The sequence below is a fragment of the Zosterops lateralis genome (genome assembly GCF_965231275.1).
Source record: "Zosterops lateralis genome assembly, chromosome: 1".
NCBI lineage: Eukaryota > Metazoa > Chordata > Aves > Passeriformes > Zosteropidae > Zosterops > Zosterops lateralis.
This window is the reverse complement of record NC_139762.1, coordinates 101,322,697-101,349,420: the sequence shown is the minus strand read 5'-3', so window position 1 is coordinate 101,349,420 and position 26,724 is coordinate 101,322,697. Positions and strand designations below refer to the sequence as shown.

General features: G+C 38.5%; 1 protein-coding gene across 2 annotated transcripts in view; it reads left to right on the top strand.

Annotated features, from left to right (window-relative positions):
* ANKRD12 (ankyrin repeat domain 12) overlaps window positions 1-24,643 on the top strand; it is a 59,204-nt gene extending 34,561 nt beyond the window's left edge. For both annotated transcript variants that reach the window (XM_083863668.1, XM_083863669.1), the window contains 7 exons: window positions 3,108-3,250; window positions 4,806-4,953; window positions 7,360-12,047; window positions 18,100-18,198; window positions 20,322-20,465; window positions 22,936-23,031; window positions 23,366-24,643. In XM_083863668.1, coding sequence (XP_083719794.1) covers window positions 3,108-3,250; window positions 4,806-4,953; window positions 7,360-12,047; window positions 18,100-18,198; window positions 20,322-20,465; window positions 22,936-23,031; window positions 23,366-23,551 — 5,504 coding nt within the window. In that variant the 3' untranslated portion in view covers window positions 23,552-24,643. The remainder of the gene's footprint in view (window positions 1-3,107; window positions 3,251-4,805; window positions 4,954-7,359; window positions 12,048-18,099; window positions 18,199-20,321; window positions 20,466-22,935; window positions 23,032-23,365) is intronic.
* Window positions 24,644-26,724: the final 2,081 nt, after the last annotated feature.

The following is a 26,724-nucleotide window of genomic DNA, read 5'->3' as shown; positions in this document are numbered from 1 at the left end:
AACACTGAAGTTGTTAGAGGTTTCCTTTCAGTTCATGTTGTATGTAAATGAAAAAGTGTAACTTCCTGGAAATTCCCAAAGTGGTGTTTTTAATTTCCAGTGGCAGTGGTAGTACTGGGATGCTATAGTACATAGTGTATTTATTATTGGAACAGTGTTTTAATACCTGGAGGTTTTAGTTGTGTCTGGGCCTTTGTGCAGTAGGTGTTTACAGAGATCTCTGCACACTTGCTGAACTTGATAGGGGGACAGAGTTAAATGGTGAGACTGTGGGCTGTGTGAGGAGATGCAAGGTTTAGTAATGGTGAGGGTGTTGGTGGCCTGTCTTCACTGGGACAGCTGATAGGCTCCAAGGCAGGTGAGAGTGGTATGGTTGCACTTGTCATCTAGTCCCGCTGGATTACTAACAGCTTTGATATGTCAGTATTTGCTGTGATTTAAACAGTGATTGATGAGCTTTGTTAAGTTGTAACATATACAATATTTTTAGGTTTATGCGTTTTGGTTTATGGGTCTGAATTATGTTCTCAGTGGGAGTGGTTGAGAGGAGTTGGGGTAGCAGGCCCCTGTAGGAGAAACTAAGAACTATATAGGATAATTAGTTGTCAGCTCAAACTTGACGTCAAGAGAGAATACTAATTAGATGAACTGAAATCTTGACTTTATGTAAGAAATAGATTGGTAATTTCTTAGTTTGTAGAGGGTAGCTGAATTTCTATTTGAACACGAAGCTGCCCAGGACTGGCATATAGAGGAAGAGAAGACAAGCAGAAGTAGAACACTGTGAGATCTTCAAAGAAGTTGAGATGGGAGATGAGAAGAACTTGTTGACAAGAGCAATTTTAGAAAAGGAGGGGGAGGTTCAGGGGAAGACAGGCCCATAGAAATCACTGGGAGAATAATAGAAACACTTGAAGAAGAGATGTAGTGGGTTGACCTTGGCAGGCTGCCAGACACCCACCCAGCTGCTGTCTCACTTCCCTTCCTCAACAAGGTGTGGGGAGAAAGTGAGATAGAAAAAAGCCCTTGTGGGTCATGTTTAAAGACCATTTAATAAGAATAGCAAAAGCTGCATGTGCAAGCGAAGGAGGAAAAGGAATTTCTTCCTTCGTCGGGCAAATGTTCAGTCCCTTCCCAGGAAAGACAAATGCCATTACGTACAAACTACCCTCCTTCCGTCTCCTTTCAATGAGTTTTTATTGTGTGACATCCTGTGGTATGGAATATACATTTGGGTCAGCTGTCCTGGCTATGTCCCCTCCCAATCTCTCGTGCAGGAGGAGGGAGAGAGAAACCCATGACACTTCACAGGCCCCGTTCAGCAGTAGCCAAAACTCACCAGCTGTGAGTACTGGTGTAGCCCCGAGGGCAGTGCACATTACTGTATGGGTTGCTGTGAGGGAAGTTAACTTCACAGTTTCATCCCAGTCTGACCTAGGACAGATACTTAGTTTTAAAGGCAGATGAAAGGAAAAGAACAATGGCTGAGAACTGGTTCTGAGAATCAGTTGGAAATAAGTTGTTGGAGACTTCATTCAGAATTCTGGAGGAGCTGTTTGGAATCATGTGAGATATTTTTTATTGGTAATCTGAAGTGAGAAGCAGAGATGGCTGAACTTCAAAATACTGTGCAGAGGGAGAAGTCAAGAAGAGGGGGGGAGGATTGAAGCAGTGAGTCATGAGTAGAGAAAAGTAAGAATTTAGGATGCAGTGTAGTGTAGAGAATTAGGGGTTTTTTAGCTAAGGATTTGGCAGAACTAGAGGAGCAGAAAATGAATTAGTAATGGAGGAAGTAACCCTGCTCATGGGATATCTGCCAGAATGATACTGCCGTGTGAGAACAAGAGTAAAGGAAACAGATATTGACAGCAAGCCAGCACTAGAGTTGGCAGGCTGGACTTTGTGAAAAGATGGAAAAACAAAGCAGTACAACATGGAGAAAAATAAATTACAGAGATAATTAATACAGAGAATAAAAGACAGGGATCAGAGGGCTGAGAGCAGAAGGGTGTTATCATATTGGGTGAGTGTGAAAAGGGCAAATGGCAAGAAAATGGAAAGAAGGAGGTGGTAGCCAGGCAGTGCTGGAAGTGAGTAACCCAAGTGATGACTGAAGAGGAAATTTAGTGTATGAAGAACAGAAAGAAGTGTTTTACTTTAGAATAACTTAGAAGCTTTTTCTTTCTTTTTTTTTTTTTTTTTTTTTTTTTTTTTAATTTAAATTAATGGCAGCTTGGAAGTTGAGTGAAAGATGAAGGTGAGAAGTCCTGTTACTGAGGGATTAGATAAGTTAGGGGTTTCTTGTACCTCCACTTCATGAATGTACAAGACTGCTACTGATTAGAAACAGAGTTCACATGATGAACTCTTTTACTGGCTATGTTGGAAACAAAAGTTGAATGCCTCCCCAGAACTGGGCTTTGAGAAGGCATAAACAGCAGTTCAGGTCAGCTATGAAGTGGAAGTCATCAAGCTGGGGAGAGGAAATTGAGGTAAGGAATATAGCATGTGTGGGTTGTCATCTTCATTTGATGCTCTGCTACAGAAAATGAGTGCTGAACTTGTGGAAATCAAAATTGCAAAAAATTACTAGTGTTCTGGGAAATACCAGAATAAGTTCTCTGCCATTATTTATTAATAGCTTATTCTCTAGCTGCTAATGTTAATGATTCCTAGTTACATGTTCAGTAACTCTGTAGGAGCACTGGTTATGGTAATTTGGCTCACTTACTGTTTCAAATAGTGTGGCTTTCAAAGAGTTTCCATATATCATTATGTTATATATACACCTAACACAGTTCAGATGTTTACTAGTCAAAGAATCTCTAACATGTTTAGCCTGGGGATTTTGTGCCAGATTTTGTCTTCTGCTATTTGATTTGTGATTCCAGTGTTCAGTTTAATCTCAGAAAAACTTGGAATTTGATGTAAGGTTTGAAGTTGATAAAGTTGATGTGTTGTTCTTCAGAGGGATGGTGTTGCTGTTCTGCCAAGTACTGTGTGTGAGAGCATGTTTTGAAATGTTTGGAGACAATAGAGATCTATAGCACAGGAATGAAAAACCAAATCTTTGATCTTTGTCTTCAACCTACCATTCTTCACTCTAGGTTGGACACCACTGCATGAAGCTTGTAATGTTGGTTACTATGATGTTGCTAAAGTTCTGATAGCAGCAGGAGCAGATGTGAACACACAGGGCTTGGATGATGATACCCCACTTCATGATTCTGCTAGTAGTGGACATAGGAACGTGAGTGTTCTGGGAGAGTGGGAGGGGGATAAATACGTGGTGTGAAATGCTGAAGCTTCAGAACAAATCCCAACTTTCCTCATTGCAGTAGTGTTGTCTTGCAGTTCTGCTTCTGCTGTTTTGGGAGCATCTTAAAGTTGTTCTGATTGTCTTTGTTTCATCTGACTTCTGTTGCCAGATATTTTCTACCAGTATCTGTTTTCTTAAATATTTAAAAGGTTCACCTTTACTTTCTTAGTTAATAAGCACTTAAATGGCTTTTTTTTTTTTGAGAAACCTTTACTGTATAGAATTCTCAAAAGAAAAATGTCTCCTAACAGTATACTGTGGATTTGTGTATATTGTACATGCATGTTTATAAATATTTAAAGGTACATATTCTGTATTTCTCATTAAATACTATTTATGGCATTGAAATAGACAGTTGATGTATATATATTATTATTACTACTACCAATCAGCACTTAGTGGAGAAGATAAATGGAGCTCTGTAGGTACTTTACATTAAATTCTACATAAGATGTAGAAATTACTCTCCTTTCCCTTTATCTCTTTTATTTCATTACTGTGTGTGCAGTCTGTTGTATAAAGCCAAAGATAGAGTGCACCTTGCAAACAAGTTGTTCAGTTGGAAAGGTTTATCTGGAAAAGCTAGAGAAATTAATTAGGATAATCTGTTGGGAATTTTTTTATTAGCTGTTTAGTAACTGCTTTTTATAGGTATGTAAACAAAGATCTTGGGTCTTTAGATCAAGCTTTCATAAAGCTATAGTAGAGTCTTGGAGAATGACACCTCTTGCTTATCTGGTGGTATCAGCACAGGTAGCTGTGGCCATCTCACTGACATTATGTACCAGAATAATTCTGAAGCTTCCTGTTAAGGTATCATTGTCTGCTGGATTTCCATGTTCTTTACACATAGGAAAGAAAAAAGTAACTAATATTGGACACTGTGCTGAAAATGCAGTGGCCTTGGTATCACTGTAACATTAACAAATTGTTGCCCTTGATGATGGAGAAGTTGATGATTTTGATTTATTGCATGCAGTTGTGAGTGAGTGTGGTTTGTTCCTCCAGTAAGATATTTGGATCTCTCAGGGCTTTCTGGAAGAGCTGGGGAAACCAATAGTACTGCAACTTGTAAAACTTTATTTGTTCCTTATTTAAGTGTAATAAAATTTGGAGCAAGAGGGTGGATCAAATGCAGAAGAATAGAGTGTGATAGGTGGGGAACCAGATAAATTGTGTGAAGAAATTCTAGGACAGCAAGAACAAAAGGCCCCTGTTTCTTCCTTTTATAGTGATGCTGTGTCTGTGTAACAGAGGGCAGCTGTCTCTAGTCTTCCCCTTCACTTCCTTCACAGACCAGACTATGTTTGTACTATCTGGACCTTGCATTTTAGTTGCTGAAGTCTTACTTTCCAGTCTCAGTATCATAGTTAGGATTTAGGATTGCATCTCATATTACTAAGATTTTGTGTGCAGCAGGGGATTTTTATGCTGGTCAAGTAACATACTGTGGATAACCTAAAACTTAATTTATTTAATGCTGCAGATTGTGAAGCTGTTGCTTCGACACGGTGGAAATCCATTTCAAGCCAATAAGCATGGGGAAAGACCTGTCGATGTTGCTGAAACTGAAGAATTGGAAATGCTATTGAAAAGAGAGGTGCCCATCTCTGATGATGAGGACAGCTGCTCAGGTAAAAGTAGCTATTTAATTGCATACTTAAATTCCTAATTTCACCTAAGGTTAAGTGGTCTTAATCTTTTGCATAGCGTTAGTTATTAAAACTTGCTGCAGGTAAGAATTTATATTGCTATGGTTGTCTTCCACTTTTATTTTTAGAGGTAGTTTGTTAAATTTTTCAATTTAATTACCTGAAATGTGTATTCTGAGTATTTTTTTCTTTTTACTTTTCTCTCTGTCTCTAATAAGCCATTCACACTTTGCAAATCAATCTATATCAGAATGATGGTTTTACCAGAGAAAGATACAGAGGAAAACACCATATTTGTTATGATATAGTGTGTTTTCTGAGATGGTTTGTTTCATGATGAAAAATATCCCCAAAGTCACTTATTTCCTACCTTTAGTAGTAAAATCAGGAGTCAGTGTTTCACATGGGTGAAACTTAGTTACTCAGTGTAGAAAAGTTCCTGACAGTGGGGTAACCACTCCTTTATGTGGGCAACCAGGTAAATAATTTGCTGAAGTGGAGGCAGTAATTCTTGGTCCCTCCTGTGTTTCTGCAGATTGAGGAGTATTTAACACCTCTTGGAGCACAGAAAGAATTGTTGCCTCCTCAGAAGCAAAAGATTCTTGACTATGAGTAACTTTTACTTAAATGCCAGACAGGAACTTTTCATTTGCCTTTCACAGAATCTTCCAACAATTCAGAATCTTTTAAGTAAAAGAAATGAGGTGAATTGAAAACTGGCTGAATGTCTAGGTTAGAAGGGTGGTGATTAGTGGCACCGAGTTTATTTGGAGGCCAGTAACTGCCTGTGTACCTTGGATCTGTACTGTGTCCACTCCTGTTCAACACCTTCCTCCTTAATGGCTGGAGTAGAGTGTACCATTGGGAAGTTCCCTAATAACACGGATCTGGGGCTTCTGAGGAGGGAGTGGTGGATCAGAGAGCTGTGCTGCCATCCAGAGGAGCCTCACTGTGTTGGAGAAATGGGCTCATGGGAATTTCATGTAGTGCAACAAGGGGAAGTGCAAAGTCCTGCAGGCTGGGGAGGAACAGCCATCCAAGCAGCAGTGCAGGCTGGGATCTGACCAGCTGGGAAAGTGGCTTTGCAGAAATGGCCCTGGGTCATGGTGAGCAACACCAGCTTGATCATGAGCCAGCAATGTGCCCTTGCTACAAAGTAGGCCAGTGGTGTCCCAGCTGCATTAGGAGAAACGTTGCCAGCAGGTTGAGGGAGGTGATCCTCCCCCTCTGCTCAGCACTGGAGTGCTGCGTCCAGTTCTGGGCTCCCCAGTACAGGAGAGACATTGATGTAATGGAGAGAGTCCAGAGAAGGGCCAGGATGATGATGAGGAGCCTGGAAAAGCAAAGGCTCAGGGGAATCTTGTTGTGTAAAAATACCTGAGGGGAGATTGTGAAGAGGACAGAGATGGGCTCATGTCAGTTGTGCTCAGTGACAGAACCAGAGGCAATAGGCACACAGTGAAAGACAGGAAGTTCCCTCTGAACAGCAGGAAACTTTTTTTTTTTTTTTTGCTGTGAGGATGACCAAGCAGTGGCACAGGTTGTCCAAAGAGGCTTTGGAGTCTCCGTCTTTGGAGATAATTCAAAAGTTTTCTGAGCACGGTCCTGGGCAGCTGGCTCTGGGTGTCCCTGCTTGAGCAGGGTGGGTTGAATGAGATGATCTCCAAAGGTCCCTTCCAACCTCAACCATTCTGTGATCTGTGAAAAGCACATGAAGAAGAGCATCATGCCACATGATTGTAAAAGTTGGTTTCTCTTTCCCAAACAAATAAATAAAACCCAACCCCCTAGGACTGTTTTCTATTCAAAGTTTCACTGTACTTCAAGAAAAAAAGTCATACTGCCTTACGTTCTGATGTAGCGTTAACTTTTTTTGCATTAGAATAACCTGAAATACTGTGCATGGCCCTTCTCTTCTGAGGGGGAGTTTCAGAATCAGTTTCAGCTTAGTGAAAGCATTACTCTTAAAACAAATATTTTTGCATATGTGTAATAGGAACTTGTTACTATTTAGCAATTGATTCCTCAACAGTCTGTCTGTGCAGGGTATTGTCCTTCAGAAAGAGTCAAGTTATACAGGAATTAAGCACAATAGGTGAGATTTTCAAAATTTAAAGTGCATTACTTTTATTAGATATAAATGTTAATTGGTATTTTTACATGCCTAAAGAGAGAGAGAGCTGTAAAGGGAGGGGAGAACTTTGGTTTCATGACCTTCTGTTTTCTCTTAAAAAGCCTAATTCTAGTGAGAAGTTTTGTTGTGTGTTTAAAGTAGGTTTTGTTCTTTTTTCATTTGTAAAGAGGTGACTGCTGAACTGAACTCTTTTATCCTGAAGTGTGACAAGTGTCCCATCAGTATTCAACTTATTTTCGGTTTCCTTACTCTAGATTCTGAAGAAGCTCCATCTGTAAATCCTTCCAGTGTAGATGGGAATGTTGATTCAGAAGTAGAAAAAGACTCTGTAGCCAACAACAGCAAACAGACTGTCCCTAATAAGGCACCACTTCCATCTGCTCTAGATGAGTATGAGTTCAAAGATGATGACGAAGATGAGATGAAAAAAATGATTGATGACAAACATATTCTTAGAAAAGATACAAGGAAAGAAGATGAGACTGAAGTTGAAAAGACCAGCTTATTTGTGAAACAAGAAAAAGTTGTCCTTTCAAAATCATTCAAAAATAAAAAGCAGAAACCCTCTAGAGTTCTGTATTCAAGTTCTGAAAGTTCAGATGAAGAAATACTTCAGGACAAGAAAATGGTCTCTCCTTGCTCTGTTTCAGAGACATCAAATTCTGATGTCAGAGTGAAGAAAGAATATATGGTTACAAACGAACATAAGCAAAAGGGCAAAGTTAAAAGGAAAGTAAAAAATCAGAGCAAAAATAAAGAGAATCAAGAAGTCAAGCAAGAAAAAGAAAATGCTAGAGTAACAAATATAGCTACTCCTGGGTTAGATTCTCTAGATAAAGTTAGAGAGGAAGAAACCTTTAAGAAGTCTTTCACCTCAAAAGAAGATTCTTCTTTACAGCTGTTTCATATCACTGCTGGAAAATCTCCAAAGCATCCCTGTGGGTTAAGTGAAAAGCAGTCAACACCATTAAAGCAAGAAAACACCAAAACTTGCTTATCACCGGGAGGTTCTGAAATAACACTGCAGTCCGAATTAGTTCGGTATGATCACAACACTGATTCTGATTATCTAGTAGAAAGTTCTAGTGGCAAATCTTGCAAGCACAAAGAAAAAAGCAAGCATCATCAAAAGGATTTTCACTTGGAATTTGGTGAAAAATCTAGTCCCAAAATTAAAGAGGAAGATAATAGCTCAACATTTGAGAATTCAGAATATACTTTGAGAAAAATAGACAAAGAAGGCAAAACACTTAAAAAGCATAAATTAAAGCACAAAGAAAGGGAAAAGGAAAAGCACAAAAAGGAACAGGATGGGGAGAGGGAGAAACACAAACATAAAGATAATGCTAAAGAGGTTCAAAGAAATATTGAGTTTGACAGAGAATTTTGGAAAGAGAACTTTTTCAAAAGTGATGAAAATGATGATACGTTGATGAATACAGAACATGAATCTCTTTCTTCAGACAAAAAATCTAAGCTAGAAAAAACTGTGGCAAAAGAAGATAAGTTAGTTAGGGAGAGACAATTCCAGAAAGAGAGAAGTATTAAAGATGAGAGAGAAAAAGAGAAGAACAAAAAGGACAATGAAAAGTTTCTCAAGGATGAAAAAATAAAAGATACAAAAGAAGAAAAAGAAGTTACACTTGCAGATAAAGAAATTGAATTGTTCTGTTTTGGTGTTAAAGATGAGGCAGCCACTGTGCATGTAATAGAAAGAGAAACAGACACTGAAAAGCAGGAAAAGAATTTAAAGGAAAATAAAGAAAAGACAGAAAGGCGATTCTCAATCAAAGAAAAAGATGTTGAAAAGATAGAAAGAAAACATGGAGAAAAGGAGAAAAAGTTAAAGCATGAATATAAAATGGAGAAAGAAAAAGCAGAAGTAAATGAAAATACAGAGAGAGTAAAGGAGAAGTCCAGTTTTCAGCAAGCAGAAAGGTGTCATAAGGAAAATGATAAAGTAAAAAGCATAGGTGCTCTTAAAAAAGTTGATGACAAGGAAAGAAATAAAGAAAAAACTGATAAGAAGCACGATAAAGAAAAGGCTGATAAAGAGAGACATTGGGCTGAAAGCAAAGAAAAACACTGTACTGAAAGAAAAGGCAAACAGTCTGAAAAAGAATCTGAATATACTAAATCAGAAAAAAACAGAACTAAAGAAAAGGAATTTGAAAAAAAAGACAAATCCAAAGACAGGGAGTCCTCATCATCAGCAAGCTCAAAACACATGCAAGAGGAAAGGAGATGCACTGTTACTGAGAGTAATAAAACAGTTCATGACAAACTGTCATCTTTGAAAGAAAAACCAAAAGATGATTTGTTGAAAACTCCAGATGGTAGAGAGAAAGATAAAAAAGATAAAGATATAGACAGATACAAAGAGAGAGACAAGCATAAACTGCATCAGAGTAGTTTACTTAAACTAAAACTTGAACATGAGAAACTTAAGCCTAAGCCAGCTCCTGCACCGAAAGATGCTCGGCCTAAAGAAAAAAGATTAGTCAACGATGATTTAATGCAAACTAGTTTTGAAAGAATGCTTAGCCTTAAAGATCTGGAAATAGAGCAGTGGCATAGAAAACATAAAGAAAAAATAAAACAGAAAGAGAAGGAACGTTTGAGAAACCGCACTTGTTCAGAACATAACAAAATGAAGGAAAAACTCAAACACTCATTAGCTGAAGTAAAAGGCAAAGAACTGATTCGTTCAAAAAGTTCAGAGTTGCCAGATGTTTGTATGAAGGAAAAACAGCAGAAAGATGCTACAAGTAATAGATCACAGTCAGTAGATATGAGAAGTGTCAGTGTTGCAAAGCCTTCTTTGGCTTTAGATAATTCAAATAGATCACCCAAATCAGAAAGTGAAAAGATGGGGCTGAGCTCCAGGTCAGTGTCCATGGTTTCTGTTGCGAGCTCTGAGGATTCTTGCCATACCACAGTAACTACTCCAAGGCCTCTAATGGAATATGATTCAGACTTTATGCCAGAAGGTTCTGATTCCCAAATGTCTTTTTCACAGTCACCATTTTTGGCAAGTGCCAAATCACCAGCCTATGTGGAAAAAGAGTCTGATGGTCTTGCTGAGTTGCCAGATCGCATTAAGCCATCTTTCACAAACAGGATCCCTCAAATGTATGTTAGATCAGCATCTGCTGAAGATGTTAAGTTGGTTTTAAATGAGTGTAGGCCTGTTATAGAGGCTCGAAGATGCAGCATGCCTGCTGCAGTTTCTGAACACGGCAAACAGCCTCGAACATCAGAAGAAAACAGCCAGAACTCTCTGCCATCAGCTCAGACTTACAGTAGCACTTCTCCTAAACCAGAACTGCCGTGCAGCACGCTTGAAAGAGATTTTCAAAGCAGTGTCACTGTTCTGCAGTCAAACTTCACATCATCTCCAAATCGAGCTGTTACCAACAAGCAGACAACAACGGGGACAAGTACCATTAAAGATACTGCTCAGATAAGCCCTTCAGAAGACTCTAACATGCATTTAGAGCCATGTAGTCAAAGTGGTGTGACTCAGCAAACCAAACCATGGGATGTGCCTTTTGACAGACTTAATTCATTAAACAGTGACTTTAACAGCTCAGGTTGTGGTGTATCAGAGCAAGATGCTAAAAGCATTATAGCAGTGCATAATTCTGAGAGCAGGACATTAAAAGACCAACAAGTATCTGAGTTTTTGCCTCAGCACCCTGAAATTAAGGGAAGTTCCTGTTCTCAAGAATCTGCATCATTTTTGCCTTCACAGTCGCCTTGTTCTTTACCTATCCAGCCACTTCCAGTTGTGTCAAAACACATTTCTTTACCAGGCATTATCAGTCAAGAGTCATCATTTGTACAGCAGCAAAATCTAGTTCAGACTATGACTTCTGCTTTGGATACAGATGCTGCTAGTTCCAGAGAGTTGGAAAGTGCTTTCTTCCCTTCAAACATTAAGACTGATGCACCCATGGCTGTATATTCTGAGACCTCTGCAAAAGATGTTTCACAGAGCTATGAAAGGGTGAATGATTTACCAGTGGTAGCGTTAGAGAAAGATACTCATGAAAGTGATAGCTGTTCACAGTTAAATGTGAATTCGTACTCACTGAATAAAGTTGTGTGTGAGAATGCCCTGAGAGAAGTGGATGGTAACACAGCAGATAGTTCAGATATTAGAAATGAAAAAGACCAACAAGAAAAGTTGGTCTCTGTGCATGTTGTTGATAGTAAAGCCAATGCTGAGCTCTGTGGACTAAGTTCAGGAACATCAAAGGGAATTACAGATGAATTGGTTAATAAAAGCCCCTGCACTGCAGACAGAGAAAATGTGTTGGCAGATGATCCACCACAGTACTCCTCTCTATCCAATTTGGAAAATAGTTCACAACAGATTACACAGGAAGAGGTGCATAAATACAGCCACATAGTTAAAGTAGAAGAAGAAGTTGCAGAGGATCAGAAGATGGAACAGCAAGAAGTACCTCAGAGGATCACGAGGAACAGGGCAAATTTGCTTGCTAACCAAGGCAAGCAGAATCCTCTTGGCTGTACACAAACATCAGAAAAAGAGTCTGAATCATCAGCATCTATGAAAGCAAGGATTAGATTAACCGAAGATGATGATGCTCAGATACATCATCCACGTAAAAGGAAGGTGTCACGCGTGCCTCAACCTGTGCAAGCAAACCCTTCTTTGCTGCAGGCCAAGGAAAAGACCCAGCAGTCACTGGCAGCTATTGTTGATTCTTTGAAACTTGAAGAGATTCAACCATACAGTTCTGAAAGAGCAAACCCCTATTTTGAATACTTGCACATAAGGAAGAAAATAGAAGAGAAGCGTAAATTGCTGTGCAGCGTTATTCCTCAGGCTCCTCAATATTATGATGAATATGTGACCTTCAATGGCTCCTACCTGTTGGATGGCAATCCCCTGAGCAAGATATGCATCCCAACTGTAAGTAACGTGGTCTTTCAATGTGCAGTGCAATGAAAGGCATGTTTTGGTTTTACTTTTGTAACTTCCATATTCTTCCTAACTTGCTTCTGTATATTCTGCTGCAAGCAGTAAGTTGACATATGTCAAATTAATATTGATTAATAACATCATATTTAAAAGCCCATTCACTGGAAATATAAACAATGATTTCACAGTCACTATAAGACAAACTATGTGTGACACCTGTCAAGGGCATGCAGACAAATACTATATTTCAAAGTAGGTAAAGCCTACTCTCTCAGAAGTGGAGTCAGTTACTGAGAGCTTCTCTGAATTTCTGCTGTCAATAATTTGTTAACCTAATTAGTCAAAACTGTTTCATTTTGAGGGGGGTGGATGTGTAGTGCTTCAAAATACTGAGTCCATCACCAAATGTTTTAAGTAGGAGAGTGTCTGCCAGTTGTCTCAAAAGCAGCAGATGTAATCTGCTGTGTCCTGGCTTTTATAATCCATCAATCTAAAGTGTTCATAATTTTATAAAATTATGTCAGTGGTTTTTTTTTTCCTTTTTACTGAAGAACTTCTATAGTTCAGAGATACTTGTTTAAGTCTAAGCTCTCCATTTCTGAATGGACAAGTTATTATGTCAGCTTGTCTAAGATAACTCACCCTCACTTTTACTTAAAGTAAAAGAGCTTTAGCTTTTTGCAATGGAGTTGAGGATTTTTTGATGAAGTGATGAATAGGAGTTTAATGTATAAATTTAAAAATATTTTCTTCATTATGTAGCTAGTCTTAATTCCCTGCACAAGCTGTTTGTTCTCATTTTTTTTTGGAATTAGTATGCCAATTATAGTCTGAGGAAAAGGGTGGGTAAGATGACCCTTTTGTAAGGTCTGTAAGTGAACCAAGGTGTGTGGGAAGCTTTGCCACAGTGTACCAGGCTGTCAGCCTTCCCAGGTCTACAAATCTTTCTCAGTAGCTGTTGCAGCATCTGTAACATCTTCATCTCTGGAGATGTAGATTTCATTTTTTTTAAGTTGTTGCTAGTCAAGTACATACTGTTTCCAAGCTACTGCTTTGGCATCACACTTTAGTGCTTAATTTGGCATAAGTGGAAAGTAGAGAAGTGTGGCATATATTTTTCCCTGGCCCATCTCCTACCTGAGCAGTAGAATTAAATTCCTTATCAGAAATGGCAATTTGTGTAGACACTGTAGGGACAGCAGAGTTTTTGACTTGATATTAAAGCACTGCCTTATAATTCCTTCCTGACTCTATTGTTGTGTATAATAGGGACTCTTCAGTTAATGAAAATAAATTTAGGTATTGGAGAGCAAAATCTCAGGTAAGAGGTTCAGAAAATACCAGAGATGGAAGTGTGCTTCCTATTCTGAATAGCTTTTAATTAATTAGTGGAAAGAAAAGCCTCTTGAAAAAAAAAGTTGATAAGAACATAAGAATATGTAATTGAAAGGTTACAGTTATTGATTGTCTCATTTAGATTTTTGGTTTTCTTCCTTATGCATACATGTTCTGATGGTGATGATGTTTTAAACAGTTAATTGTTTTGTGTATACTTGGATGGTCCTGGTAATACTCTACAGATGTAGAGAGAACAGGTGGAACTTTTTATTTCAAGCTCCTAGAAGCAAAAAGGAAGAATAAATTTTGAGAAGCCAAAATAAATTATTAGGAAATTGGTAGTTATTTTCATTAGAATTAAAGTGTAAGAGAAAGCATGAGTTTTGTTCTAAATAAGAAGGTACTCTAAACAAATCAGTTTTGTTTGTCTGAAAAATCTCCAATGCGACTATGTGCTTTATGTAATTACTGTCACTTGTGTAAATGTACAATTTTAATAAAACTTTTCATGTTTCCTTTCAGAAAAAAAACATTGTTAAAAAAACTAGCAATAGTTCCGATTTAACTTATTGGCAGAATTTTCGTGTGTACACAGTTAAATAATTTTATTTTGTTACCATTGAAAGTCACAATCATAATAATTCCTGTTATAAATACTATTAAAAAAAGTATTTGTAAACCAAGGATCACTTATTTCTCAGAAATGAGTGTTTGTTTGTTATACACACTGTCCAACAAAGTGAAAATAAAGGCTACGCTTAGTCTCTCTGGAATGGTGAAATATTAATGGTGTGTTGTTACGCCCGTAATCCAGAATTTAATTAGCAACTGTAAAATTACCTTTTTGCCAAGTTTGTTTTAAAGGTGTTTTTTTTTTTTTCAATTCTCTAATGATTCTCTGTTTAACAAATTTTTGCCTCATCAATTTACATACAGAGAAAGTAGATACTCTTTCTTTAATTATTCCTGTGTTACAGATACCTTTGTGTAGGTCTGTGTGAAGACCATATATTTAGCTCTGAGACTTGTAATGGTTGGTGTAACATACTGTTCTCTGCATTGGAATTTTAATGATGCACTGTAGTTTATCTGATGAACTTCAAACATGCTGTAGGTGGGAACCAGGAGATAGTGTGCTAAAACCTTGTTTCCACAGCCTTGTTTATACATTGTAATTTACAACCTGGATCACCTAAGGCTGTGACAGTATTCACATATGAATTATGGCTTCCCTCTCACCAGTACAAATACAAAACATAAGGTTGGAGACATCAGGTCAGTTCAAAATAGAAGGAAACAAATCTGAATCTTCTAACAGTAAATTTCAGTTGTACTTGGCTCTGTTGCCTTTCAGATTGTTCCACGTTCTACAGGGTTCAGTCGTCTGTATCTGTATTGTCTCCTGAGAGGAGGTACCAGAATGATTCACTGCCAGCCTCCAGTGGCTATCTAGTAGATGTGTTTCTAGTAAAGGGGATTCTCTATGATCTCCCTGGAATTGCTGTAGAAACTCAAGTGGTAAAATCTAATTTTAAGGGTATTACCAGAAACTTGTTTTTAAAATGCATGAAATAGAGCATTAGAGCAGGTCAGTTGTTTGGAAGACATAGAAGAGTGGAGGGTTATAGCAGACACAAATGTGTTTTGAAGGCTTGTAGAGTGAAGAGTTGATGCTCTTGTAGTTGTTTTGAAGCATGCAAGGCCTGCAGGAAAGTTGCTGATGGATTTTGATGTGGGGAGGGCACGTCTTGAACATGAACTCTGCCCAATCAAACCTGCTCTAATGGCTGGCTCCATGTGAGGTGGAGCAGAGGCACAAGGCCAAGTTATGTCTGGCTTTTCTGGGTCGTTTCTCAGACTGGGAACACAGAATTCTCTGAAGCAGGCAGGGCCCCTTTGTTTCCCTCTCTTCTGTTTGGAGTGTGGGACCTTAAGAAAATAGTTTGATATTTTGATTATGCAAAAAACAGAGGGCACTTTTTTTTATGGTGTTCAGTTTCGTGCTCTGTTTTTGCAAGTCTTACCAATGTGTTTGTATTTTCCCTACACAGTTTTTTGTGTTCTCTTTAGTAACAGTTTCTTTGACTAGAGACTCTGAAAGGCTTCTCTGGCTGCTCCTCTCTCAAAATCTTTAAGTTAGACTTTCTGGTCTCAAAGAAACCAATTTCCTTTGTCTGAATCCAGTGCTGGTTCACAAGCTGTGATTTCCAGCAGGTGGTGTGCAACTGCCCAGATCCTGTGTTCAGACTCTTAGGAATCTGAGGCTCGCTCTGCCCAAGTTTCCAAGAAGAGAGGAAAAACCAGATCATTCCATAAATGACTGTAACCAAACCTAGCATTTAGCTGTGCATTTTGGCAGGTGGTGCTGGGCGGGAGTGAAGAATTTGTGGATGTATCCAGTGGCAATAAGGGATCGCTGGGGTCATGGAGACCTGTCAGTGTCACACAAGTTGGAACCTAACCTGTGTTCAGGGCTCAACATAGTCTGCTGGAGCAGAGTTGTAGACATTTAAATAAAAGTCCACACAACTCTGCTGTCTAGATGATCAGCTCCTTGTCAGGTTATTTCTGTAGTGTTGATTCTTATTTCTGTTGCACAATTAAACCATCAGTAAATTTAAGGGAATAACATTTTATAATATTTGAAATGTAGTGACAGGACAAGGATGAATGGCTTAAAACTGAGAGAGGGCAGGTTTAGATTAGGTATTAGGAAAAAATTCTTCACTGCTAGACTGGTGAGACACTGGAGCAGGTTGCCAAGAGAAGCTGTGGCTGCCCATCCCTGGAAATGTTCAGTGCCAGATTGGATAGGGCCTTGAGTAACCTGGTCCTGTGGGTGGCATCCCTGCACGTGGCAGGGACTTGGAACTGGATGACGCCTATGGTCCCTTCCTACCCAGACCATTCTGTGAAATTGTTCAAGTGATATGGATGCTTGCCAGCTCTGAAATTTTTATTTCTGGAAAATTTAGGTGCATAAAGCCGAAGCTTATTTATAAGCAGATTGTCTATCTTAGATGCTTCTTATCTGTGTGCTTTTCTGTAAGCAGAAGAATGGAGATTGTGGGAGATGTTTTGGACTTATTAAAGTTAAAGCTTGATATTACTTGCAAGCATTTTATCTTATTCTATTGAAATACTGTGACAGCACTGTTGTACTGTACCATGAATACATGATTTTTAGGGAAATCTAGACTATAGGGGTTATATTTGTTTTTAATATTGATGTTTTACACAAAATGGCATATGCCATAAACATTACTGGTTTGAGAGCCAAACTGTTTTCACTAAGAAAAATTAAGTGTATCCTGTTCTGTAATTCAAAATATGAAAGAGTTTAATGTTGTTTTATACCGTATAATAATTTAAGGAGTGAACTGCAATCAGTGATTCATATTATGTTCTGTGATTCTAGAGACATTGATTAACTTCCAATTGGGAAAAAATTGTCCTGAAATAATTTTCCAATGCAATAATAATTCAAGAATTCTTGGTGGATAAATCACTTTCTTACTGGAATGTATAGGTGCAAGATTGATACTAATAATCTAGTTTAATCTACAGTGTGTGTGTATTTCCATAATGGATTTATTACTTCTTGACAGTTCTTCAATCATTTTATTGAAATGAATTATCTTTGTGTTAGGTACAAGGTATCATAACTGCAGGTATGTATTTGAGCTGTGGTTGTTGAGTATCAGTGGCAGTAGGTGATGTTTCATGTAGTTTGAATGGGTTTTTCCAAAGCAGCATCAGGGCTCTTGGATCTGTCAGTTGTTAAAGCCCATGCTGAACTGTCAGATAGAACTGACATAAAGAAAAGTAAAATTTGGGTGGAGCCTTAAAACTCGCAAGTTGTTTATTAGTTACTTCTCAAAAAGCATTTGATTTCTGCAGTTGCCAGGTGGGCTCCAGGTGCCTTGTCAATGTTTTTGATACAGCTCAGACCAGACAGTAATTCTGGTTGTTTACTATAATTGACTGAAGATGCAAAATGTTTATAGTATAGCAAATCAGTAGCAGCATTGATATGTCACTTGAGTCTATTTGATTTTTTTAAAATTATTTTCTTTTTAAGGAATTAGTTTTTTTAAAAACTTATTTGAATAACTGACAGGAAGAAATGCTTTTTCAAGCTACTGTCTGGGTCTCTAGTCTACTTTTTGTGCTTGCCTGTGTTCAGCATGATTGCAAGATTAGGAGTATGGTTGGTTATCTTTGTGCAGTATAAAATGCTGTTGCCATTGTGTGAATATATCAAGTGGTTTTGGGTTTTTTAGCAATACTTTTCATTTTTTTAGTTTGCTCTTGCATTTTGCTAGGCAGTTTTTATCTTCTCAAAATGAACAGCTGTGCTTTAAAGAGTCTTTAAAACTGAAAGCAAATTGTATTCTTACTATATTCTACAGTATAGGCTTTTAAAAAGAACAGCTATGGAATGCTCATAATGACTGGTTAAAAGCACTAAACAGCTTGAAACGCCATTTTCACTTGGGTTTATTAATTTTATGGTATGGAATCCTTAAAACCTTTTACTGCAAACACACTGAATTCACATAATGGGAAGTAAAAAGCTTGTATTTTTCTTTAAAAATGCCTTGCATATTGTTTCTTAGGTTTGTTTTTTTTAATAGATCACATAAGCAATGCTAAACACATTAAATACATATTCACTATACTATTTATGAAACTTTTTACACAGATTACACCACCTCCATCACTGTCAGACCCACTTAAGGAACTATTTAAACAACAGGAGGTTGTAAGGATGAAACTACGTTTACAGCACAGTATTGAAAGGGTAAGACTAATTCATTTTTTTATGTCCTGGATTTAAGCTTTAGGATCATTTGCTTTTTCAAGGAACAGACTACATTTTTCTCAATTTAACAATGTTTAAAAGTAAACTTCTTTCTATCCAAATTTATCAATTGGAGAAACTTCTAAGTGGCAGGGGCGGGGGGATGGTTTAAACAGCTGTTATCAGAACCCTCAAGTTGGTAAGGTAGCAGCTTTTTCCTGTTAATTGCTCTGAGTTGTGTCCCAGATTTATCCTAAAGGCAGTGGGAAGGAAGCTTCATACTGTAGTTTTGAAAGCTAATGATGGTTGTAGACTTCAGAACCAAAATGACAGAGTTAATAGAATTGAAAATGTAGTAAATTCTGTATTGAGAGATGTGTGGCTCCAAGACTAAAATATATTTGGCAATATTATGCTCAGAAACTGGGTAAAATTATATTAGAACTATATCTATAGGCATCACTGATTTTGAGCACAGGAATAGAGAAAGTATTCCTTGTTTAGGAGTATGGTTTATTTTTAGGTTGCCCTTTTTCCTTGGTAACCTAGCTTTAGATGCCAGTATCGTGAGCCAGGTTGCTTGTGGGCACAGTCAGGACTCATTTCTGACAGGGATGTATCATAAGGATTTCCACATAGTTACACAGGGAGCTGCCACATCAAACCCAGTGTGATGCTTTTTCAGTTGACAGTTTCAATGTGACTCAACAAACCCAGCTGAGAGAGGGGTTTTACTTGAATTTAGTATTTCAGTGAAAAGTATAAAATAAGTAGCACAAAGATTGTAAACATGGTTCAAGTTCTGACTGAAAATAAATAAGTTGCAACTAAAAATATTGTAGCCAGCAGGGTGAGGGAGGTGATTCTGTCCCTCTGCTCTGGTTAGATGCTCCCCCCCCATAGAGTGCTGCATCCAGCCCTGGGGTCCCCAGCAGAAGGAGGTCATAGACCTGTTGGAGTAAGTCCAGAGGAGGGCCATGAAACTGATAAGGGGGCTGGAGCACTTCTCCTGTGGAGAACAGACTGAGAAAGCTGGGAGTGTTCAGCCTGGAGAAGAGAAGGCTCCAGGGAGACTTCATTGGGGCATTTCAGTATTCAAAGGGGCTTATATAAAAGAGGGAAAGTGACTTTTAACACAGGCAAATAGTGATAAGACAAGGAGAGGGTACATTGTAAACCGAAAGAGGAGAGATTTAGATTAGATATTAAGAAGACATTATTTATTGTGAGGATGGTTAAGCACTGGGACAGAGAAGCTGTGGATGCCCCATCCCTGGCAGTGTTCAAGGCCAGCGTGGAGCCATGAGCAAACTGGTCCTAGTGGAAGGTGTTCTTGCCCACAGCTGGAGGGTTGTAACTAGATAATCTTTGAGGTCCCTTCCAACCCAGACTCTATGATTTTAACCAAAGGGAAGGTGCTCCTTTTCCTGTTTTCTGAAAAATGGGAAATATAATATTATAATCTACCTTCTTTTGATAAAAATTAGAGCCATTTTATTGCAGAGCAGTAAACACAAACATTCTTGTGTGTCTTAAAATACTGTGTATATTCATAGTTATTTTGCTCGAATGGGCTGTTCTTCAAATGAAATCCACTTTATGCAACTGTAAGTCAAGCTTTGTCAAGTGAGTTGTATTTTTCTTGTCTCCATTTAGGAAAGAATATTTCTGCAGCTGTGAATTTAGGGAGTTACTGCATGATGTTTAAAAAAAAAAATCTTGCAAATTATATTTCTGCTTCAGTTTGTTTGGCCACTGTGCCTGGAGTAAAAGGCTTCATACTGTTAACGTTCATAAATCTGTATCCCAACCCTGTACTCCTCCTACCTGTCATCTTTCACCACCCTCATTAACCAGAACATGCCTCAGTAAGTGGAAATATTCAGCCATCAGTGGAGGCTGAGGCTAAGGAGAAGGTGTTTTCAGTTCTGACATCCATGGGACACTCTGCATCATTAAATTAAAATTTCAGGTTTGATCAGAACACCCCTTCCTACCTTCAGCAGCCCATTTCTCACAATGTTCAAAAGTGTAAGCCCTAAAAAGAAATGTTTAAATTAGTGGACATTTTTATGAATGCTTAACTTACCAAATGTATATTTATATGTTGATATCTTAATTAGGAAAAGCTTATTGTCTCTAATGAGCAAGAGGTTCTACGTGTTCACTACCGAGCAGCCAGGACCTTGGCTAATCAAACTCTGCCCTTCAGTGCCTGCACTGTGCTGCTGGATGCTGAGGTGTACAACGTGCCTCTGGATGCTCAGGTAAAGATTTGCCCTTCACAGCTTCAGAAAAAAAGGTCTGGCTCACCTGGCTCAAGCATTCAGAGAGAATTCTATTCCCATAGCAAAATTGTTATTGATTTGACTGGAATTATAAGTTGTTACTTATATTGGGCCTCAATTGGGTGTACAGTAATAGGAGGATATGGGTGTATGTACATGGTTTTTATGTTTTGTACCATGTCTGGTTTTCTTTTACCTCCAGGAATTATGAGATGGATAAAATAAGCAAATTCCTTTGCTGATTTTGTTATAAAAACAGATTTCAGTCATGAACAGAACATGTTTCTGAAGCTTACAAATATAGCTTAAACAAGAGCAAAGAAATTATCAGCATAGAATATCACATCTATCAGTAATCCAGATAATTGGAATACAGTAGTGTGTGAAGAGATGAAACTCCTTTATGAAATTTGGAAATGTTTTATGGATGTATCCACATTATACTTTCCTTGTCTTTACAAGGCAGTCACTAGAACTACCATAAAAAACAGATGATCAACAGTGAAATGTTGAATGCTACCAGATGAAATAACCTTTTTCAAAATTACTTCAGGCTCCACATGACTGACTTGTGCCATGTTATTTACATGTTCAGTGTGGGTATTTAGTCCTGATTAAAACGTAAAATAAGCAGTGAGCTTCACAATCTATGTGTATTGTATGGACTGTCACTCAAAAGTTGGCTGCAGCTGTATCTCTAAGAGGAAATAATCTCACGGTGTTGGTATTTTGTGGACAGCTTTTCCAACTAAGAAACACGGAACCAGCATTCAACACCTGTGAGAGTGACTGTGAGAAGCACATAATGCAAGGAGGAAATGTTCTGGGTGTAATAAAAGTGTTGATGCATTGGATGTTGGGCATTTTAAAATGAAACACATAATTTCCAACATATGGGAGATTTTACATTAGTTCTGGACCCCTTTGTAGAATTATTACAGTTTTCAATGTTTCCTCAGTCAGTTACTGCATTTTTCCCCCGTCTTTACAGAACTAGAGCTATGCCCAATGAGGTGATTCAGCAGGAGATAGCAGTTTATGGAGACTGTATCGTTGTCTCATTTTAAGCTTCATGCAGATAAATTTTTAAAGCATCATTTACATTTACATAATTTCCTTAGCACTTTGCACTGATAGGGCAAAAAATTTTCTCTTCCAAAATTCCAAATATCCTTTCCTTTATTTCGGCTCCAATTCATAGGCCTTGAGCTTTTTAGCGATGAGGAATACATGAGTTGTGCACATAACTGCATTTTTGTAGTTTACATTTTACAATTCATTTTAAGTAAGCTGATTCTGTCTTTGAATTTTGTGAAGTGAAAGGAGTCTTCGTTGGGGGAGAAGTTGGGGTGTGTGTGCCCCCCAAGTATTGCCATTTTTTTGACCATCTCTGTAATAACAGGAGGAGTAATAAAATACCTCTCCTTCCCCCTCAGTACTTCAACAGCCTTGTTTCAGGCTGTGGTAATTTTTCTTAGGAAATCACATTGCATATAATGTTCAGCAAATTATGAAATAAATTTTTATGTAATTGAAGCCAATGTTTTATACTACCAACTTGATGGTTTGATTTAAATTTGTTTAATGGGAAGAATGTAGATGCATGAGAAAACATTATCTTGTAATTCTGCCATTTTCCCCGTTAGTAAATACTAATTTTGTTCTCTAGAAAGGTCAATCTTTGCACATTCGGTTGGGCTTCTTTTTGTTCCTTCTGCTACAGTGTACAAATTCCTGCAGTGTCTTTTTTTTTTCCCCTGAAAGAGGAACAGCAGCCTGTTGTATTTGGTAGTTATTACTTAAATGACTGGCAAAGTCTGGCTTCAGGACCATGTATAGAGTATATCTAGTTTCTCACAGTGGGCAGATGTGACATTCCAAATCCATATGAAATAGTTGAAATTAAAAAAAAACACAAACCTATTTCATTAAGCAGGACATAAGACAGGTCTGCTCACTTTTTTTAATCTTCTGGGGATTGTGATGGCAAAAATGTTTTTTAATTGCATTTAATACTTGTATAGTCAGTTAAATCAGGCTGCCTAAGATTTCCTTTATTAATGTTTTTGCTTTTCCCTGAGGGATATTGATTTGATTTGTTACTCTAAAGAGAAAAAAGAGAGACAGTAATTTTGTGGAAGGATCTGCCTTTTATTAGTTAATACTTTAAGGTATAAATCTTTGAGCCTCCCACTCTAAATTCAAAACCAGAGCACAGTAAATAGCTTGAGGGAATCTGAAAATATCCAGTTTTAGTGAGCAGCTGGCTCACAGTAGAAGTGTTGGTCAATATTTATACTTTTATATAACTTTGTCCTTTGAATCTGTTTTTCCATGGGAAGCAGTGTTTGTTCATTGTTTATTGTTCATGTCCCACAGAGTAGGTTTTGTGTTTTAAAGTGTGTTTAAGATTGAATCATCAAGTTTGAATAATTTATCTTTTTTTCAGACTGATGACAGCAAAACATCGGTGAGGGATCGATTTAATGCAAGACAGTTCATGTCATGGCTGCAGGACGTTGATGATAAGTTTGACAAATTAAAGGTACACTCCTTGGTCTTCCCACTTAAAAAAAAAAAAAAAAACAAAACAAAATTAATGTCATTATGAAGATGAGATGAATAAATAGTAGATTTGTGTACAGTAACATGGGCTTTTGTGGAGGCAACACAAAGGAAGGTCTATTACTATAGAAAAAACCTAACTTTTGTTGCTGTGTAGTGTAATGGAATATTTTGCAAATTTCTAAATATATACTGGGGGAATTATTTACTGTCACCAGAGAGGCTCTTACAGATACTTCCTAACAAGTGTTCAAATTTGTTGCAATAATATTTTTTCAAATATTTCAATAACTTCTTTCTCAATTTTAAACCAGACGTGCCTTTTGATGAGGCAGCAGCACGAAGCAGCAGCACTGAACGCGGTGCAGAGACTGGAGTGGCAGCTTAAACTGCAAGAGCTTGATCCTGCTACATACAAATCTATCAGCATTTATGAAATTCAGGAGTTTTATGTTCCTCTTGTTGATGTTAATGATGACTTTGAACTGACACCCATATGACAACCAGCACCGTCTGGCTCGCCCCTCCCCGTGGACAGCTAGAGACTGAGGTGCAGTGATGCACAAAGGTATTTTTCTTTTGAGACAGAGCACTTAATTCTGTGGAATACTACCTTTCTCAGTAATTCAGGTGTTCCTACAGAGAAGTGTGGCACAGACACTTGTTCAAACGCAGAAGATGGATGCTAATTTTAAATTCAGATTCCCAGTAACTGCTGTTATCTGTATTTTAAAATTGCCTGTAGCTTTAGAGCTTATTGCTGAAAAAGATGACAAAACCTGGTGAGTTTACAGCGCTGGAAGCTGTTAATAACTAAAACATCCACCAAAAAGCAAATGATACTTAAAATCTGCTATAAAGCTTTGTATTATGAAACTTTAGTAACAGTTGAACTCCCACAGAAGAATGATGAGAAATCCTGTGGAAGAAAGTGTAAGACTTGGAGGAAAATAATCAATCTTATTATGTTTTGTAAATTACTGTACAGATTTCTTTTTGGAAAAAAGATGTAATATTGTCTTCATTTTTAAATAATTTATTTTATACATATTGTGCAAATGTAAATAGTCTTGTAATTAATGTTCAAACCTGTATAAAATAGATATTTTAAGTGTAAAACTGTTTTTGTCTAATGTTTTATTGGACCAAAGTTGTCGTTTTTATTAAGTGTAGTGTGTTCCTGGTTGGCAGTTCCTTTTTGTATGGCATGCGTTTGATTTAGCTGCTTGTTTCATCACCATAACTGTAAAAGGATTGAACTGTATTGCATGCTCCACAGGACTCTGAACTCCTTCCCTTCAATAACTGATTCCTAAACTGTTGTAATATTTACAAAATCATACTTCATATTAGTCTGCTGTTGTAATGCCATACCTATGACTTCCTATACTGAAAATATTTTTGTGTAAAACAAAAAAAACAAACCCTTTTGCTCTTATATGGTGGTCTCGTAATAGAGCCTATTTTTTCCAACAAAATGCCTTTGAATTAAAATTCTTAAATTGTATATTGTCTATTTTAATATTAATCTATGGAAGGGATATGTAAATAGTTGTAAATATAATACTTAATAAATTTTATTGGTCATGTTACTAGTTGGAATTTCTTAATATTGGAACATTTGACATATCAAACCTTAGCAGTCCTGGAATATATAAGGAGACTCAATGGAAAAGTTAAGAAAAAATCTCCATGTTGTGAAATTTAATGCTTTTTTATTCTTGGTTCTGTTAATGAGCAGACAGTTAATTATTTATTAGTAGGAGGTTACAGATATTCATGAAAAAGATTTGTTACCCTCCAGGCCGTAAATTATTCAAGAATGCTTGGGATCCGATGTCTGTGAAATTATTTCTGAAGGAAATGAGGCTTAGGCAGGACAGCTGGTTACTCAAAATAAGAGATTTAAAATCCTTGGTCTGGACTGATTTTTAATGACTAGGTGAGCTACCACAGAGAACTTAGTCCGTGTGCTTGTGTGAATGTCCAGGGGGCATTTCCTGGGGCAGAGGGGACACGGGCAGTGAACAAGGGACTGTGGACAGCAGGCTCCTTCCATCTGCGCATCACTGCTAGTGCCAGTTTAGAGTAAACAGTAACTCATGCACAGTAACACCAATTAATATGAAGTTCCTGCCCTGTCACTTTATTTTTTCACTTTACCTGTGTAAGGAGTTGTTGTTTCTGCTTTTATTACAAGGAATATCTTCCTGACCTCATTCAGAATTGAAACTAATGACAAAAAAGCAAGTTTCTTCTCAAAGTTAAATGCTCTGCTGAACATAACTGTAAAATCTTAAAATGCTTCAGAAACCTCTATTACTGCTTGAAAAGATTAGGAAAAATGGATGAAGCTGCAAGATGTTAACTAGTAAATAGGTACAAGCTACTTCTATCAGATACTTAATAGAGTAGTAAAAAGTAACAGACATGACTGGAAGTGGCAGAAATGTGAGAAAGGATTAATTAAGAGGGTAGCAAAAAGAATAGAACACAAACTGGGTTGCAGAAGTCTTGGCTGTGTTAGAAAAGAAGTGTGTGACAAAAATACTTGGGATGCAGAAGACAAGAAAAATATTTTGGCAGGATCTTGTAAGGAGATCTGAAGACAGATGTTTCTTAGCATTAGCCTGTGTCTTCTTTGTAAGGAGAAGCGATTTCCCAGTATCAGGATCTGTGCAAGAGAGTTTTTGTAATTGCAACTTAGTAAGTTTTATTGCTCTGAATGTTTCAATCCCGTAGATAATGATCTCTTGGCTTCTCTGATTTGAATCCAGGGTTTGTTCCGGTTGTTTTTGGTTTTGTTTTGGTGTTTTTTTGTTTGTGGATTTTTTTCCCCCCGAGTTTATTCTGTGGGATGATTCCTCATGTGTTGTTTAAGGGCACCGGGCTGTGGATTTCCCTCAACAGAGTGACGGGAACTGGGAAGAAGGGATGAGAGGAAATACGGTAGTAACTCGTTAGTTATTCGACCCTGTTTCCCTCGCCAGGGTCTCGCTGCCTCCTGGGAAGCCCGAGAGCTACTCTGAGTTTCTGGGTACTCAGCCAAGATCCTCTTGTGTTTTTCTTCTAGAAACCAAACTTTTTATCTTGGTCCCTTGGAGCTTGGCACGTGGGAGGAAAAAGCCGCGGCCCGGCCGTGTTTTGGAGGTCCTGGGAGAGGCTGTCCGGATGCCCAGGGTCCCTTCCCAGTGCCAGGCGGCCGCTGCCCTGCCCCGGGCACCTGCGCCTTCTCCGCCTTCGGGGAGGCTCATCTTCAGCCGCGCTGCCCCCCGGCTCCTTTTCTCCCGCCCCGGGCGCCCCGCTCCTCCCGGCCCGGCTTCCCCGGGATGCCTTTCCAGCCCACAGCCCCCCGAGTTTCTCGCTGCTCGCACTCGGGTTGCGGGGGGAATATTCCCTCGTCCTCCCCTGGAGAAGCCCCCCCGTCCCGTCGGGCTGGGCACGGTCCGGCGGCAGCTCCCAGCCTCCTCCTCCTCCTCCCGCCCCGCTCCTCTCGGCGCCGCCCGCCGGGGCGGAGGGTCCCGGGGGGAGGGTCCCGGCTCTGGCTGTGCCCGAGGCGGGGCGATGATGCGAGGCCGCCGCCCCCGCGCTGCCTGCGGCCGAGGGGGGAGCAGCGGGACCAGGCGCGGGGTTTGTGTCGCCTCCGGAGCAGCGAGAGCCGCCGGGGGAGCGC